The sequence below is a fragment of the Thermobia domestica genome, chromosome 4, assembly GCF_964235325.1.
Source record: "Thermobia domestica chromosome 4, izTheDome1.hap1.1, whole genome shotgun sequence".
Classification (NCBI taxonomy): domain Eukaryota; kingdom Metazoa; phylum Arthropoda; class Insecta; order Zygentoma; family Lepismatidae; genus Thermobia; species Thermobia domestica.
The window spans coordinates 227595639-227615721 of NC_137457.1; the positions used below are offsets into that span (position 1 = coordinate 227595639).

General features: G+C 34.2%; 1 protein-coding gene across 1 annotated transcript in view; it reads left to right on the top strand.

Annotated features, from left to right (window-relative positions):
• Positions 1 to 20083, top strand: part of LOC145683884 (cubilin-like) — a 1291374-nt gene that overhangs the window by 1238222 nt on the left and 33069 nt on the right. Inside the window, exons 68-69 of the mRNA XM_081755522.1 lie at positions 10460 to 10560; positions 16358 to 16509. Of these exons, the coding sequence (XP_081611648.1) occupies positions 10460 to 10560; positions 16358 to 16474 (218 nt within the window). The 3' untranslated portion in view covers positions 16475 to 16509. The remainder of the gene's footprint in view (positions 1 to 10459; positions 10561 to 16357; positions 16510 to 20083) is intronic.

A 20083-nucleotide genomic window follows, 5' to 3' on the forward strand; every position in this document is an offset into this window, starting at 1 on the left:
GTGTGTCAAGAATATGTTGTATCTCGACTCTAACCTTTACACTAAAAGCAGAAGTGGCAGATATCAATCACTTTCGGTTATAAATTGAGTGTTATAGATTGGAGAGTTGGAAGGGATTTTATGTAATTCATTAGGTACCCCAAAAACGTATTCCATGTCGGCAGTAATCTCTCTATTCAAACCAGAAGTGAAAAAATTTCGATACAAATTCCGGTTTCCGTATTAATTGAGAACATATTATATGATCCTCTTTACGGATTTGACTAGAGTTTATTTCTAAATTGAATACTGGCCTGATCTTTACCAAATTTTATGAACTAGCAACCATTGCTAAGGAATGAGTACTGGCATAATCTATGGTCAAACTCGGGAAAGAACAGACTGGACTTGGATTACTTTCATACCCTTTTTCTCGATAACTAATTAATTAGCCAACAGCATAACGAAGAAGATCGCTGTGCTTGGTGGGTCACTACGAAGATTTACTGGCTCAGCTTGGCTCAGCTCGGCTTGTATGTGGTACTTTATTTGTAGGCAACTATCTGCCTCATCCAAACCAAATTTTGTGATCGAGTTGCACATCATTTAGAAAATAACGATTTTTATCATTCGTGGCCGATCTCGGCTTGTATTTTAATGTTTTCCTTATAACTATTGGCCGCATCGGAACTAAATTCGGTGGTCGGCAGCCCTCAACCTAATTAAGATCGCTACATTTGCTGGCCGAGCTTAGCTAAGTTTTGGCATTGATTTGCATGTGGTACATTATTTCTCGATAATCTGTTGCCAGATCCAATCTAAAGAATTTACCATTACAGAAAATCTCTCGTCGCTATTATCGATTTTGCTCTATAGTGTTCAATGTGAAACCGAAAATGGTTTATTTCTACTACTTTCGGTTGGTAACGAAAGGAGATGAAAGGTATTCTTGGAATGTTTAATAGGTTGCCGAAACCGTTTCTGTTTTATAGTGGTCAATCTTTAAACTTGGAAATGGTTGATTTCTACCACTTCCGTTTTATGGATTACTTCAATTAACTAGCTCCTCCGAAATAATTACTCTACCCATGCTTTGCAATAAATAAATAAATAAATAAATAAATAAATAAAATTGCTTTCTTTCAAGAGCTATCGTGCGCAGTAACTTAGTCGCAGTAGCTATCGTGGTATATTATTATTATTATTATTATTATTATTATTATTATTATTATTATTATTATTATTATTACTATTATTATTATTATTATTATTATTATTATTACTATTATTATTAAGTATTCTACCTGTTGGTAGGTACTGAGACTAACGGGAGATGTGAGTGAGAGTGTATGTTTTCTCAGGTTTTGGTCTGGAAATGTTTTTTCACCTTTCTCGATCTTCAGCTTCCTCTTTTAATTCCCAATATTTGATTCCGTTTTTCAAATCATCGACCAACTGCATTCTTCTTCTTACTATTTCTCTCTTTCTATCATCTTTCTTACTTTCAACTTTTTCCTTCCTCACTAAGTTGAGAAGTGGCTAATACATTTCAAGCTGGTCCCTTATAATTATTACTAGACTGCAGTTTCCTCTATTTCTGAAAACTATTTTTAAGAAATTGAATTATTATTATTATTATTATTATTATTATTATTATTATTATTATTATTATTATTATTATTATTATTATTATTATTATTATTATTATTATTATTATTGCGTGCAGGTTCTGTTATTCGTTTGATTGTCAGAGGAAAGGTTCATTTTTTCTACAGTCTTACTTTACCCATAATGGTACTTGGGTATTATGTTTAATGTTTACCTAAAGAAGTAGCGGATCTAGTTGTGTGGAGCCGCCATTTCACGTTACCTTTCGGTTATCATTTAGTACTGTTCAGTGAGGTAATTTAACAGAAGTAGAATGTTCTTATAGATTATTCGTTGTATAGTCATAAAGTAGGGAATGATACAAGACGTTGTGTTTTCTAAATTAAAGTTTTGGGATCCTCTAGAGCAATGGTTCCGACCTTTTTAACAAGCGCCGCCATTCTTAAACCATATATACTTCACGCCCACATTATTCGCGCATGTGTTTGTCTGACCCTTTCTGCAATTTTAGTTGCAGCATTGTATTCTCAAATCACCAGTAATAGTAACAAAAATAACAATATACTGTGTATAAGACAATAGAAGTGAGTTACTCATTATCGACTAAGCCATAATACTGTACAATAGTTAACAAGAATACTCTTTTTGACGAAAGCAAGTGGTAAGGAAGGATGTTTGGAAATATGTGTTCTTAGGGGCGTAAATAGCGTTTTTTAAATGATAGTGTATGTTGCTAATCCATGAAGTAAAAAGATGAAACTAGGCATATAAACTAAGCATCAAAAATAACTAAACATGTTTCTCACAGTTTTTGAAAAGTCCTCACCTAAACAAGAAAAGAGTAAGCCGTATACCATTAATTTTTCAACTGTATTTTATTACATTTATTTTTATAAAATAATAAATGTAACAATTCTTTATATTGGAGACGTCACATTTCAAAATTAAACTCAATTAAAAAGAAACCAATACATGTTCAGCTTTTCCGAAAATTCTGTCCTAAGAAGAGGATGGAGGATAGTATCTACCTATTAAAATTTCTGCATTTGCTTACGTTGGAGGTGTGAATTTGGCTTTGACTTCTTAACTAAAAATAATTGAACTTATGTTTCCAGAAGTTCCCGTCTTAAAGATAGAGAAAAGAGACGATTTCTATAATATTAAAATTTACCACTAATTATTCAGAAAATGTCATGAAATGTGAAATTCGCTTAAATTCAAAATGTGAAATTTGGTATATAAACTCTGAACTAAAATGAAAGGAATACGTATTTCAGAGTTTTCGAAATTATCCTTTTAAGCAGAGGGAGGGAGGAATTAATTTATTTATTTCTCGACATTCAAATCGGCGTTTGCTGTCTCATCATCATAGAATGTTCAAGGACTGAACTGTTCGAGGAGAATTACTGAACATATTTAGAACTATTCTAGAGCATGGTTTCATCATGCCAATTTCACTGAAATGTATATCCTAAGGGAAAAGGGGTCAAGGTCTAAAATATTTGCTAAAAATACAGTATCTTGCAAATCTCTCATGTTATGAAGATGAAATTTAATATAGAAACCAAGTAGACACGCCATCCAGAGATCTCCAAAATTCCACTTCTGTCTCATTTCATGGAAAATGACTGATAATTTTAGAAAGGGTTAGCACTTGGCTGAAGCCAGGTTTTAACTGTCAGTTTCATTAAAATTCGTATCCTAAGATGGTGGAGGAGTTAATATATACGCCGAAAATTAAATATCTTCTTTAGCCAAGAAGATTAAACTAGGTATATAAACTTTTTACTTAACGAAGTCGCCATGTGGATATGCCCCAGCGTTTTCGAAAATTCTGCTTCCATAATAGGTTACAGGACCATCTCTAAAACTTTTAATTTGCCGTTTTGTAATTATAAAATGACCGACATGACAAAGTGTTTGAAACGTCTGAAATGAATCTTTAAACATATTTAGCACGTGGGATCTTTCTATCTTATCAACTCACTTAAAAAAAAAAAAAAAAAAAAAAGATTGTAAAAGCAGAAGAGAATTTAGATTTCTTGCAAAGAATAAATACTCCATCAGATGAAACATTTTTGAATATAGTCGAGCTAGGGGTTTTGTTTCACTTTTGTTCAAATAAGTTACGTATCAGTGAAAGGGTGATCAAATATAACTTTCAAATATTTCCCATAAACCTATTCTACCCGTACGAAGAACGGGCTTGCATATAATAATAGTAAATAATAATAACCATAATTCTCACAAATTTATATTTATTTCCAGCAAGACTCCTGCATAGCATTGTAGTGTAGAGGAATATTATATTTTACCTGTTTTGTCCTTAATGAAACCACAGTTCTTACACAATAGCTATTTCGTGTTTAAATGATATTTAATTTAATGTTTGTTACAACATTCGTAATATTTCTAATTTTGAATTTAGTTCTGTCAGAGACTCGCACCCCGAGATTAGAAACCACTGCTCTAGGGACTAGCTAGAAACTTGGAATTTACACCTACATAGAATTTGTGACGTGGGGTACCACTAAGAAAAAAATTTGAAAATTCACGAAAAGTGGAGGAAGTGGGGTGGGACTTACCTTAATAAGATACCCTTATGTCCGAAACGTATAGGACTGGGAACTTGGAATTTGGTATTTGGATTTCCATTGTAAAATAATTTAACACGTATTTCAGCATTATTTTTATATCTTAGTAGTAAAGAGGAAGGGAAAAGGTGAGAATAGCAATCATTACTCATATAATAACATATAATAACATGAAATTTGAAACATGAAATTTGGCTTTAGGACTTCTCATTTTAAAACAAAATCTTTTAAAACAGTAAACAGGATCACCCAATTTTTTTCAACTAAAATTGAAACCAGAAGTTGAAGTAGATAACTACAACTTAGTGTTATAGTCTAGTGATTAGAGTGGAGGTGGAATATATTCTAGGGCCCCTTAATGGAATACAAAAACCGTGTCGTGCTATCTACTGCCGTTTGTCATATAAAGTCTTGTTCGAGAAAACTTTGCCAATCACCTCTTTTTGGAAAGGCCTGTAGTCTTACCTACAGTCAGAATTAAATCAAATAAATATGAATTTTCTTTGGTCGATTAAGACGTTTATTTAGAGCCACAGTATTATAATTTCCTATTCGGTTGCAAGAATATCATCTTTCATAGCAGGGTGGGTAGTCAAGATTGCTTGAACAAGATTGTACAACGACGAACGTTAAAACTTGAAATAGTTGATTTCTAATAATTACGTTTGATTAAGGGTAAAAGAAGAGATGGTACCTACTCTTAGAACACTAACTCATTAAGAAAATCTCTTCTCGATGTCTCTTATAGGTCATGTTCTATGTATATTAAATTGAAACCGGAAGTCATACTGGATTGCCAGGGTGTCTGTCAGTCACGAAACTCACAAAATGAGAAAACGGTCATGAAAGTCAAGAAAGTTTGCTTTTTGGTCACGATCCATTTTATCTGTTCAAATATAAGTACAGACTGGAAATTTTAGTTCTATAAAACGTCAACTATCACCACCAAAAATGTCTATGGTTGGCTTTAGACGCTACCAAATCACAAGCAAAGCACTCTTCTATCACGTGCATGAAAATTCGGTTCAAGTCGCACTCAATTTCGCTCTTGAGAATGTTACTAAATTTAATGATTTGTTAAAGAAAACGTTATGAAATTTCATTTTGGAATTTTAGTAGACACCCTGTCATTCCTGATTTTATTACAGTGTTATGGATAGACGAAATGTATACTTGAGATGCTCAGTCGATTGTCGAAAACAGCTTCTCCCTATCTATTACAGTTTTTGCTCCACAGTAGTGAAAAATAAACCGAAAATTGTTGATTTCTACAGCTTCTAGTTTTATCAAAGTGTTAAGGATAGAAATGAAAGGTGTTCTTGGTATGTTTAGTCGATTTCCCAAAATTGCTTCTCCTATATATTACCGTTTTTACTCTTTTAATGTTAAAGCGGGAACTAGTTTATTTCTACCATTTTCTATTTCAATACAGTATTAAGGATGGAGATGAAAGGTATTCTTGGGATGATAAATCGACTGTCGGAAACCGTTTCTTGCTATCTATTACCCTTTTTGGCTTACAGGACCAACGTTAAAAGCAATAATGGTTGATTTTACCACTCCTGGTTTATGATCCACAACCTCCTGGTTTATGATCCTCTACTAACGACCTCTTTCGAGATAATTACTCTAGCTATCAATTGCAAAAAACAGAAGTCAAATTCAGTTTCGTTCAAGAGTTTCGTGCGGAGTAAGGACAGGATGGACCAACGTACTAACTGTACAATATTATTATAAAACTTACTGCGTAATACTAATAATCAGATATATATTTCAGCGTTTTTGATTGTGATCTAGAATGGAAGGAAAAGGTTTGGAAGAGAATAGAGGTGGATATCACAATTATTATTATATTAAGATGTCAATATCTCGGGATCCCGTAAATTTGAAGACATGAACCGCGGTATTTGAACTGAAATTGTTATGCTTCCAGATATATAAAGTGCAAGGACATAGGCCGAACAAACTGTGGCCTGCTAGGAAAGAACCCAGGTATTTGGACTGAAATTCAGTATACTTGCAGGTATGTGAGGTGCGAGGCCTTAAGCCGAGCAAACACTGATGATTGCAGGTTTGAGATGCAAAGCGTTAGACCGAACGAATTTGCGGGTCTGAGGGCAAAGCCTCCAGCCACACGAAGGCTTGTATTGAATAAACCCTGATGAAGACACTGAGGCTCACACAATATTTTCTTAATTAATAATGTAATAGGAAGTGATAGTAAATTTATACCACTTCCGGTGTTAGTAGAAGGGTTGGATTGGTAACACAATTATATTCTTGTGTTCTTGTGCAGAAAATTGCGTGTTGCTATTTATTTCCGTAAAGAGGTTGATATCTACCAGTTCCTATTTGAGTAGAGGGTAAAGGATGGAGATGAAATGTATTCTTTGGACGGTTAATCGATTACGGAAAACAGCGTTTTGTTATCTATTACAGTTTTTCTTCCATAGCAATCAACGTTAAAACAGGAAATAGTTAATCGCTACCACTTTCTGCTTTAGATGTAGGTTAAGAATATCGATGATACATTCTTAGGACGCTTAATCGTTTTTTCAAAAACCGCCTTTAGCTTTCTACTAACGTCTTTTGCTCTACAGTGATCAATCTTAAACCGGAAGTAGTTGAATTCTGCCGCTTGCAGTTCAAATGTCACCTCCATTAATTTTAAAACATTTTTCCTACATAATTATGTAACACTTGGTTTAATTCCAACTAAACTTGATACATATATGTCTTACAATCTGGAAAGAAATACACGGGAGGGTAAGGAACCCCTAGCATCCCAAGCAGTTGGGATGGGAGAGGTAACATTTTAAAAATAATTGGAATGGTCGATATTCGTGTTGAAACCATAGTTTTCGGTTCAGTTACTGAGATGGATAATGACTGTTTCCATGCCGTTTGAGTTCATCCCTGAGGAATAGGGAAGGGTGAAATTTCAAAAGTTATCAAAAATGACGGATGTTAAAGGCGAATCCAAAGTTATCATTAGTGCTAAGACGAATAGTGGCAGTTTTGATACAACTTAAAAAAAGTTAGAATTCAACTTTTGAGTTTTATTAATGTAAACCTATGTATTAAGATAAAAGTAGACTATTTGCCATCCAAAATTGTATGTGCGACTGTGGAGTTTTTGTTTATAATTTTTAAAGTATACTTTTTAAATAGCACACGACTTAGGAGGGAGAGAGAGGGAGAGATTGCTGGCCTTTTCAACATGTTCTTAAACGTTTATAAGGATTTTGTTAAGTTCAAGTACATACAACTTGTAAGGTGTAAATACAACTTAATTTTGAAGAGACTCGAAAATGGTGACGCCATTTCCGTTGTTCTAGTAGCTAGCAATCGCGCCTTTCGTGCAAGGAGTCCCACGTTCGATTCCCGGTGGGAGTTTCTTACAAAATTTGAACGATTACTATGTTCAAATTTCATCTTAATCTTTGAGTCCACGTCTCATATAACCTCGATGCAGAAAGGGAATCCTAAACTGAAATAATCAATTAATTCGAAACTGATGAGCGCAAAAAACTCAAGGTTTCGGTAGAAAACTAGCACAAAACTTTGGCATAGAAAAAGTATCAAGTGTCCAGTTTGAGGGGGAGGGAAAGGATGGGAACATGGACATTAGACCATAAAACACATTATTGAAATGGCAGTCAGTGATGATTATAGAGGTAGCGCGGGGGCCTAGAGCTTCGAAATTCCCTCTAGGGCATTTCCTAAGCGTGCTGAATCTGAGTTAACAGAATTTTCGCAGTACTATATTCACCCATCGTTTATTCAATCCCCCCGCCCTGGAAAATCTGAAATGAACATTGCCTCCTATAGTGCTCAATATAAATTACATGAATTTTTGCAGTACTGCTTTTCATCTCTAGTGTAATGAAATTCTAACACGAGAAAATCTGTAATCAACACTGTCAGTAGCTACGTCCTCGACTAATATACATTTACAAGTACAGCTTTATTTTCGTATTTTTTCAACAGTTAAGCAATTTAAAACCGTATTATAATTCAAAGTACTTATTATATTTCTATCGTACATAAGAATATGTAGTCAACTTCTTAAGCATTTCACTCCGCAGGAACCCGTTCAGCGCGTGCAACAAGCAAAATCAACAGGTTTGGCGTCTCACAAATGACAAAGGAGAAAAAAGTAACGCGAAAGCAGCACAGCATTGTCCTATCGCAGTCAGTGCTTACAACATAGTTTCGGTCGTCACTTACACCGCCAGACCTACAAACGGTGTACAAGAGTTATGCAGTTACAATATACGTTGTGCCACAATAGCGATACAGGCGGAATGTGCAAGAACTACAAATGAATATGTTTCTTACAAGTATCAGTCACTATTGCACCTCTTTACATTCTACACATGCTTTTTTTCTCCCACTTTTTGACCTTCAGAAGCAGAAGTACCAGGCTTTCCGAGAGCACAACCATAAACTGTTTGTGTACAGAGTACGATTTTAGGCCTTCGAATGACTGTGCGCGCGAAGAACAAGGCTGATGAACGGACGACCGTATACGGCAGCGTAACACCCGGTTGCGATTTTAAATGTAAAATACAAATATAGAGCCTTGACAATGCCGTTAGGATATATATATATATATATATATATATATATATATATATATATATATATATATATATATATATATATATATATACACTGTATATAGATAGAGATACCATTAGTTTTTACGCACCTCTGTTTAAATTTGTTTTTAATTTTTAATATTTTCTTTTGTAGAATGTGCTATATTTTTTGAAGTTTATTTAGAATAATTAATGTACATGTTATAGCTGAATTGATTTTGGTTTAGTGTCCCTTTCTGCAGCCACGCTATATGAGACGTGGACTTACTGGAATCCGAACCACACGAGCTCCCGCTGGGAATCGAACCCGGGTCTCCCACGCCAAAGGCGCGTACGATGTACATGTTACAGTGACGGGTACAAATAGCCTCACTGGTGGAGTCACCATTAACCCACAAGAAACCAATCAGTCAATCAATCTATGTGTACCTACAGAACTAAAGAGGAACAAATTATTTACACACTTGAGTTTCTTATATTCTTAGAACTGAAAGAAATGAGATTTTGGACCATAATGTGACTATTATCAAACATGAATTTATATGCCACAACCAATAAAATTATATTTGCCATTTAGCTCCAAAAGGGCGCTTGTCAATTTACAGAAAATCCCAGAAAACCGACAAAAGCTGTAAGATATATGAGTCCTGTAGAACTGGGAATATTTGAGAATGTTCAAGTTCTTCACATGAACACACTGAAGTATTCCCAGTTCTACAAAATATGCAGATCCTACATTTTTAGGTTTTCTGGGATTTTCTCTAAATGGACAAGAACCGTTTGAGAACTGGACGACTCAATTAATGTAGTTACATGTCTAGAGAAAATATCAGTTGAAACAACACAGTTTTTCTTAATACGATTTTCTTTTACATAAGAGGTGTGTTCAATTATCTTTTTTTTTTTTTTTTGTGAATACTGCTTATCTTGGACAGATAAAACTAGTAGGCCTATCATTTCTCAGCAGTATCTCCTTCTAAATGTTTCCTTTTTGTTTTCACAATATGTAAGTTTGTAAAACCGCCAATAGTCCTTGCTTGTTTATCTGTTTTGACACTGTTAATCACTGATACCCGGTAACCTGATTGAAAATAAACTCCCTACATTCTCTGAAATAACCAAAAATCTCTTGCTGGTGAATATGGAGCATGAGACATTACTTCAAACTTGTTACGAAGAAAATCAGATTCTTGTAACCTTCTTGGGTGGTTGCCTGCAAGAATGAAATGAGTTTAATTTTCAAAACATTTTTGTGAGAGGCAGCCGTAATTCTGGAATACAGTGAGTCAGGATGCTGTCGAAAGACAGTCACTATTACTTTCTGAACACTAGCCGTAACCCCATTCATTTTTACATCCACAAAACGCAAGTGAACAAAATGAATGATCGTCGCAATTGAACGTCGCCATTTTCAGTATCAAATACGATGGTCACGTTAGTGATGACTATAGGAACTACAAGCGCTTCATGTTTCTACCTTTCTCAAATTGACAAACTTCGTCCGCTTAGTTTAAGATAAACTGTATTCTTCCATCTTGTCACAGTATTTGGAAGAGTAGGAGACCTTAGGGATTAAAAGAACATGAATTAGCGTTTTGTATATCTGAACTATTTGTACTGTTTATTTGAAAAATGTAAACTACTAAAAAATCAATTTTGATCTTTGTGTTTCAGAGTTCGACTTAGGATCAAATTCTACCTGCAGCACAGATTATCTTGAAATCTACGATGTTGACCAAGATGGACAAGATTTTAGAACAAAGTATTGCGGTGGAGTAAGTAATCTCAAGCTTCTCTAAACTGATAAAACTTAGACTCTTATATAACTTTCTCTGTAAAATTAGATTAGTTGACGCGTCATTAAAAGTACTACGGACTTTGATATAATCAAATTCATGTAAATACTGGAGACTTCCATATTAGGTATTATGTTACTAATTCATGGGGAAAATAAATATATTGAATGATATCACTAGCATGGTGAGACACACTGACGCCAATATTTTTCTTCTTCTAGAGACTTAAGGAAGATTATTATAGCAAAAAGTTGAGTGTTGTTAGAGATCGCAGCTAAAAGGGTTGTTATATGCATTGTTTTTATGCTATCTACGTACATGAATATATATATATATATATATATATATATATATATATATATATATATATATATATATATATATATATATATATATATATATATATATATATATATATATACAGTCTGTTACAAAATAACTGCACCACCTGCTAAAATTTCAAGGTTTTAAATTCCCTTAGAAAATTGTTAATTAATTTTATCTCTAACGGGACTTAACGTATCATACACTTGTTAGTCATTGCATTTTGATGTGTTTTTGTTTATTACTACTCATGGATTTTGTGTGATCTTTGCTCAACAAGTGGCAGTGCATTCACTATGCAAATGATTGAATCATGTATGCACAAGTGAATGGTGATCCGCTAATCGTTGTTGATGAAAATTTGTTCCGTACGTAACCTTTTGTGATTGTGGATTGCAGTTTATGATCTGTATATGATATTTAGTGCTTTGTGATTGTTTCTTAATGGTTAGTGTGATTACATACTAAAAATGAGTAAAATACTGAACGATACATTCCCTCGTATACAAGGGAAGATACTGGCGTTAAACTATAGTGGCACTTCGCAACATCAAATTGCAAAACAACTTGAACTGCATCATACAACGGTTGGTAGAGTTATTCAAAAGCAAACACTGTATAGTAAGTCCTCTTTGAGAGACAAATGTGGTCGAAGGCGAAAAAGAAGCCCTCGTATAGACAGAAAAATAAAGGCCCTAGCTCTGACAAGCAGAGCATCATCTTCACGTCAAATTGCTCAAACTGTGTCCGATGATACTGGTGTTAGTGTAAGCTACGTGACAGTTGTTAGACGGCTAAAGGAACAAGGATTTTGGAAGAAAATACCTACAAAGAAGCCAGCACTTAACACAAATCACGTAAGAACCAGGAAACAATATCTTACCATGTACGAAGCGTGGGGTGTGGAAGAATGTGAACATGTGATTTTCTTCGATGAGAAAAAGTTTAGGGTGCTTGGGAATGACAATGGCGTCCGACTATGGATGAGAAGTGGAGAAGAACTTAATAGCGATTGTATATCATCGACAGAGAAGTTTGATAAGAGTGTAATGCTGTGGGGCTGTTTCACGTCGAAAGGTGTCGGAAGATTAGAAATTTGCAACAAATCAGTTAATGCACAGTATTACATGGACATTTTAAACCGTAAACTTCTACATGTATCAACAGCAAGGGATAGAAGGCAAAAAGTTTGATTACTTCATATTTCAAGATGATAATGCGCCGTGTCACAGAGCTGCTGTGGTTAAGAAGTGGTTTGCAGACATGCATATCCAAAAGTTGTGGTGGCCACCTAACTCTCCAGACATGAATCCTATTGAAAATTTATGGCATACCATGTCTCGCAAGCTTTCAGGGAAGTGCTTTCAAACAAGGAAGGAGCTTATTGAAGCTGTGGTGCAAGTCTGGTTCCATGAGTTATACGAATCCTTGTGCCAATCTCTCGTACACAGCATGCCAAGTAGGTTGGCAGCACTGAAAGCTGCACATGGGAAACATACAAAGTACTGAATGGGGTATATACACAGTTATTGCTTTTGTACACTTAACAGTACTGTTCAAAAAAAAAAAAAAAAAAACTCGCATTCATTTCTTGTTCATTAATGACATGTTAACATGCGTTCATACAAAGTGCATGAAAACAAATATGTTCATATTTTTTGTAATAATGGCTATTTGTAGCTTATTATTATGTAATATATTGTATTTGAATCTTTTGTCTCTATAGATGTAGTAGATAAAACACCAAACGATGTATGAGAAATAATTTGAAACCATTGCTATTAATATCTTTCATAATATTTATAAAAATTCGCAAAATGTATAGATTTTTCTTAGGTGGTGCAGTTATTTTGTAACAGACTGTATATATATATTACATGGGATACAGAGCCCAGATAAGTAACTGTGAGAGACTTGCCCTGACCGCTTTCATTATTTATTATTTTGATACATGAAAGTATCGTCAACGTTACTGAATGTTTCAAATTATCGATCTTAGTTAATTGTTATAATACAGCGGATTTACTTATATTTTTTCACAATTAGTCATCTTTTTCTGTATTTTAAATCCTACATTTCAATTAACAAAAAATAATTCCCTTTTTTAGAGTATCATTCTCAATTAATCCCTCCAGCTTTAACCTTCTAGCTGTAAGACATGATTGGCTGGCTGTAATTTACTCGTAACATGTACTTCTTTCCGGAAAGAAGATTACAATTTTCTAACCGCATTAACAGTGATGGAAAAGTGCTTAAATAACAATGTCTAAAGAAAAAATGTCTAATCCCGCCTGACCTTTTATAATCCAATAAATGCTATACGACTTAAAACTCTTGTTCCTCACCATAGTATGATTTTTAAATATGTAATAGAAATATAATCCCACTGTCAAGGAGCAGACTTCAACGTGTGGAAAGGAGTGAAAATGAAAGGGCAGCTTCACGAAAAAATGATGCGGAATGTACAAGTATATTGTATACAAGTATACAATGCTATTTGCTTTTGTAGGTGAGGTTGGTTTCTTAAAACTTAACTTGGATTTAACGAAACCAGAATATTCATCGTCATTGGAACTGCCTTCTCGATTCCACATCTGGATTGCAACTAAAATTCCATCAGTTCACGCGTCCGAAGGGGACTAGGTTCGGACCCGGCCTTCCACCTGGCTCCGAAAATGTATACGTAATATAGCAAACCACATGCATTAAATACCAGAAATACCAGGCGTAATAGAAACTTTTCCCGCGTGTCTCTTGTTCGCAGGTCATCTTCAACTTCACTAAAATTTGACATGGTGGAAGACAAACATATGGATAGAAAATGGACGGTGATTGGCTCACTTGGATAGATTCACCGTAAACTTTATCTCTAATGTATCACCGACCTGGAGAGGGATGCTTTGAGGGGACACATGTCCACTCTACCTGCTGAGAAGATAATCCCTCAGGTGTGAGAGATATTAGACAAGTTACCAATTATCGTTTATGGAGCAACAGCTCAAGACACTGGCTGAAATTATCTCCAATGGTAATTACTCTTTTCCGCCGTGGAGAGTGTTCTAAGCACACTTCGTGCAAGGCTGCTTCAACAATTTACAAGGGTTGCACAAAAATTAATCAAATCGAATTTAAGTAATAATATAAAACTTTAATGGCGCTAGTTGAATTGAAATAATTACTGACAAATAATTATAACGTACAAGAGTTCAACATCAACTTCTAACATCCTGAATTTCTAGTTACATTATCAAAATTTGTCATATTGTTCCATAATATCCACGCGTGTATACTTGTTTACTTATGTTCTAGCTTAATTTTACATTTATGAAAACAGGAAATTACATTTTAAATCCAATGAAGAAAATTACGTTAAGTAAGTAGAACATCCTATAGAACATCACACACACAGTCGCTTTACATTTGGAACAATTTTCTCACATATCTATCAACATATACGTCCTTACAAAAAAGCATTGTTTTACTTTTCTTTTCCGTCGCTGGTTAAGTTCTATCTATCTATCTATGCATCTCCCTTGCGGGAGATTTGAAAATTAAAGTCACAGCACTAAGGCCAAGTTGACTGTTTCACTAAAATTGTCTTAAATCTTCTTGTTGTTATTATAATTGTAAAAAGATGGCCCGTTCCAAAATGGACGAATTGGCCTGTTTCAGATAGTTCTGTTTCCACACTAGTTTGTTATTGAAAAAGGAAGGCAGAAGCGTAGAACATACAAAAAAATTATGTAAAACACTATAAAAATTGTAATGCACTATATTATGTCCAGAATGGAAATTGTTGTTAATAATTAAATTGAAATAGTTAAAGAGCATGACGCTCTATGATGTAAAACATTCTACGCCATCTAGGACTGCTGGTTAAGTTCAGTCAATCAGAAATTTTGTGCTGATGCCTAGCAACTGAATTCTTGCGGCACGTTAGAAATTGTGTGTGTTGTTGAAATTCGAGTGACAATACTTTGTACGCTACCGCTATATGTAACTATACCGTTTCTTTCCAAATACACCCTATACACACATACACACAAATATACATCAAAAAACAACTTACAAATATAAACCTGAATAAATGGAATTATTACTCTCAAAATGACACCAAATTTCATTTGTGACAAATGTGGCACTTCTTGGGTAAAACATTAATTGTTCCAGATGGCCAGTGAAATAAGTAAAGAAATGGTCTCTGATTATGTATAATCTATCATCTGCTTCCAGAATTTCCATTTTCAGTTGATCCGTTGTTTCATCTTTCGCATGCTGCAGAAATTCTAAGCACACTAATGTTCAAACTGCTTGCGGTTTCGCCATTGGTGTACTCTACGTTTTCCATTTTAGGTACATTTTATATTAAACCCATCTCTCCTTTGCAACCAGTTGAGGTAAGAATTTTCTTTCCTCGTCCGAGCATGATTTAACCCGTTTATATTCCTTGATCTGAAATATTTCCAGCAGTCGAATTACTTCAGTTTTACCACTAACTTGAGTCATCTGTGGTGACTGTTTTCGTTTGAATACATATCACCTCTATCTGATTCCATCCGCAAGGCAAATGTGATCATCACGACTAGTTTTCTCGATGTAAGTAGAGTCCTTGCTCAAAACCTTGAAAGTTCAACCTCTTTCTCTTCTGGCTGTGGCATCTATTCATGAATTGACATCTCTATTCACTATTGTCCTCCCTGATCATTTAAACGGAATTTATGTTCCATTTTTTGTGTAGTAATCGTTTTCCGATATCATTTCAATTCTACTTGTTTCCAATCCAGTCATATTCCACGCATAACCTCAAGCATAACGATAGGCAAGCAATTTGGGAATTCATTGAATTTAAGTTTTACGATTAGCTTTCTGTATCTACTTCTGTATATATACTACAATATATGGATACCTATACTATAGGAATATATGGAACAGAACTAAAGGAAGAATATGTAACAGTAGAATATACTGTCGTAAATGCTGCCCATGGTTGCATTCCTGAATATAGATGCAAATGTATCTACATATTATCCAATTTACCTGAACAATCGCATCTATTTGGTTACTTTGTCCATCAAACTTAACTCTGAGATTGATTTTCAAGCCCTCAAATCTAGGGATGCGCCCGAGAAAATCTGTTTCGTCTCGAAAATGTGCTGTAAAAGTGTTATCTCGACTAGAAAAATGTATATTTCTCTATTGGAAGAGCCGTGTCTCGACTCGAATTTTGGCAGGAAAATCCTGTCTCGACTCGTCTCGTGCGCATCCCTATTCCAACCTTCCCAAGATCCACTATCCTCGGATAATCCTAGCGTTATGCAATATTAAGTGCATACTGTATTATTATTATTATTATTATTATTATTATTATTATTATTATTATTATTATTATTATTATTATTATTATTATTATTATTATTTATGTTTCATGTAATTGTAATTTGCATTTTTGTAGGATACACCGGCTGATTACGTAAGCCCCGGTAGCTCTGTTGCTGTCCAATACAAAACAAGTGTGCATAATCAAGGCACTGGATGGGTAATTACATTTCAAGGCGTGAGTCCACAGTGATTTCTTTTTAAAGAATGCAATAAGAGACATTAGAGGTATGTTGATTATTTTACATTCTTTTACTTCCTGTATATAATACTTGACTAACAATAGTAGCCGTTCTTAAATGAACTGCAATAGAATCATATGGTTTGTCTAGTGGCTGATAAGTAAAATTACCATTTAGGTCAATGTAATACCATCTATGCAGTAATTGGCAATGATTAGTACATCGTAAAAATTTGACCAAACATAGATATTAGATTGGTCGAATTTTTACGATATATTAATTATTACGTTGTACTGTACTAACATAGATATTATTAGATTAATCACAAAATGTTTGCTTTTAAACATGTTCACATGTGCCAAAAGTGGGATTTACAATAAATAGTAATAAATTGCCGCTGACCAATGATCCATTGAATTAATTTTGAACTAAAAATGTCTTCTTTATATTATTTAATGAAATTGTTTCTAACGCTGAAAATTGTAATGCTCTGCTATGTGATAAAGCATTACTTGCTATATTTATTTATTTCCTGCATTATATTATATATTTGTCTATTTCGTTCTACATCATACTTGTTGTTAAAATAGTTAACCATTTTTATTGCTTGTTCAGGTCAGCTTGCACAATTTGCCTTTATTTGTGCATTAGAAATATAATTTGACGGTAGTACATCTGCAAATAATTAAAGTAGGATAAAATAATTAGAAAGAACAAACAAGCTGTCTGAAAAGTATGAATAATCTGTTCAGTAGAAGTTAAACCTTCAAGGTAATATTTTTCTAATTTTAATAATCTTACAGGAATTGTGTCACAGTTGATGAAATTACATATCACTAAACGTAGGATTGATTCTTCTTTACAGTAATATGTACCCAAATAAGATATAATAAAATGTATATGAAGGAAAGGGAAAAAACAAGGAATGTCCACGTGTGTGCTTTAACGGATGCTTTGCCCTATATGTTGATGACTCTTGGTACTATTTGCCTATATATGCCATGCATGCGTAGATGTAGATATGTCCAAGGAAAGATTTGACTAACCCTATTCATTTTGTACGCGGTTTTCAAAATCAAAACCTAGTTTTCTCGAAAATACAGTTTTGTGACATTCCTTCTTTTTTCACCTTACCCTTCATTTGTTGTTTTCGTAGCTGATAACTAGAACGATGTTAAGTAGCTAAGAGCCTAACAGTTTGCGAAAGTCCTTCAATTCCGAGTCTGCTCACCCAATAAACAACTAAGAAATTCTCCTTTTTACAAATTTATCAAAACTCCCAGTGCTGGAAATCCAAGAACAATGGAAAGAATGTCACTCGTAATATCTTGTCTACATTTGTGTTTTCTAACATCTACTGACATATCTTAATACTTAACTGAATATACAGTATAAATACTGTATTTGTCACTAATATAAGGATATACGGAGCAAAAGAAGGCATCTAATAATTAAAAAATACTAACGAATATATACGCTGTTTACGAATATAATGCGTAATAGTAGTTGTCTTATGTTGTATTACGTTGTATTATGTTGTATTGTCATACATACGAATATATGTATGTATTCGTATATATGTATACGAATATATACCTAGGTATATATACGCTGTTTCAATACAACACTGACAATGTTTGGGAGAGGATTCCTGACGCCAACATAAGACATTTTTAGTTCAATGGATCATTGGTCAGCGGCAATTTATTACTATTTATTGTAAATTCCACTTTTGGCATATGTGAACATGTTTAAAAGCAAACATTTTGTGATTAATCTAATAATATCTATGTTAGTACAGTAGTAATTTGATTATGCTGTTTATATATGTATACGAATATATACGAATATATACCTAGGTATATATACGCTGTTTCAATACAACACCGACAATGTTTGGGAGAGGATTCCTGACGCCAACATAAGACAAAAAATATAGACCAACCTGAGTACACAAATGCTTTCTTTTTGGAGTTATAGTCTGCCGAAAACATGAAAAAATGAACTTTAAAAGGCCATAGTTTCAAAACTATGGCACCTATCGTAATCGGGTCAAGACTTCACTTAGCAACTAATTTGTGCCCTATCCAAATAACCATGTTTCAGAATCCTGCAGTACTTCCACAATAAATGTTATAGAGTAGTTTGTGAGTACTTCAAATTATATGCCCGTAACCAAATTCCCTCTACAAAAATTGTTGCGTGAGTACCTTAGGGCTCTGAAACATGTATTTTTTTCATAAGACACATATTAGTTCCTAAGTGAAGTCTTGACCAGACTACGGTAGGTCCCATAGTTTTGGAGCTGTGGACCTTTACAGTTCATTTTTTCATGTTTTCGGCAGCCTGTAACTTCGAAAGAAAGCATTTGTGCACCCAGGTTGGTCTGTACTTTTTATTTTATTTTGGTATCAGGAATCACCTCCCAAATTTTGTCGGTGTTGTTGTGAAACACCCTATATATATATATATATATATATATATATATATATATATATATAGAGAGAGAGAGAGAGAGAGAGAGAGAGAGAGAGAGAGTATGGCGCCAAATTCGTTGTACTAAAGCAGCGAGGTGATTCATGAGAGCAAAACAAACAAAAATGTTATAATAAACATAGGACGAAAACGCGTCGTTTACATGTTATAAGCTACAGAAAGCGTGTGAAAACAAACTTTAGAGTTAAATATTGCATAAACTACTGATCCGGCATGATATCATCAAATGATACTAACCTCCTCTATCCAAATTTGCAGTTTTCAGACCTGTGCAATGGCGGCGCAAGGGACTCCTCAGAGGACGTTAGGAATTCCCGGACATTTTAGGACGTCAGTTGAGTTGACAAGAGCATGTAAAAGACGTCTCACTACCTGGAAATAATACCACGTGGCAAGTCAATTTACATACACGCAGATAGAAGATGGCGGTTAAGATAATAATCACTGGTGGTAGTTGCATACCTCCTCAAAAATACTAGTAAAGACGTTGTACTGGAAACGTCACGTCCCTACAATGTAGAAATACGTACAACACAAGCCGATAGGTAACAGAAAATAAAGAAATTCCGATTGCCGATTTGCTCATATTAATAATATCGCAACGTTTCGAGAACGCATTCCTTTTCTACTAGAGGAATTGAACAAGAACTACTATTGCGAGACAAAGAACGCGCAATAAGGGTTTGCTGAATGTTCCATGCTGTAATAATAATAATAATAATAATAATAATAATAATAATAATAATAATAATAATAATAATAATAATAATAATAATAATACACATAAATGTTTGAGCATATTCATTTCGATCAATATATCAGACAAATGCGACAACAATACTTTCTTTTTCTCAATCAGTGTTCTAAACTGACGAACGTGAAACAAAATATTTGCGATATTTTTACGTGCAGTAACAGGAAACGATATTTCTGGTCTCAAACTGTATAATGAGACTGCATACCGAAGAGAGGTATGGAGCAGGTACAGAGGAGGGTCTTTGTTTAAATGAAAAGAGGATGGTTGTCACAACAGTCACTACATAAGGTGTTCAAAGTTTCGGCCTACCACTTCAATGCAAATGTAACAGCGACGGCGAAGGGACCAACGCAGCATACGCGTTGAA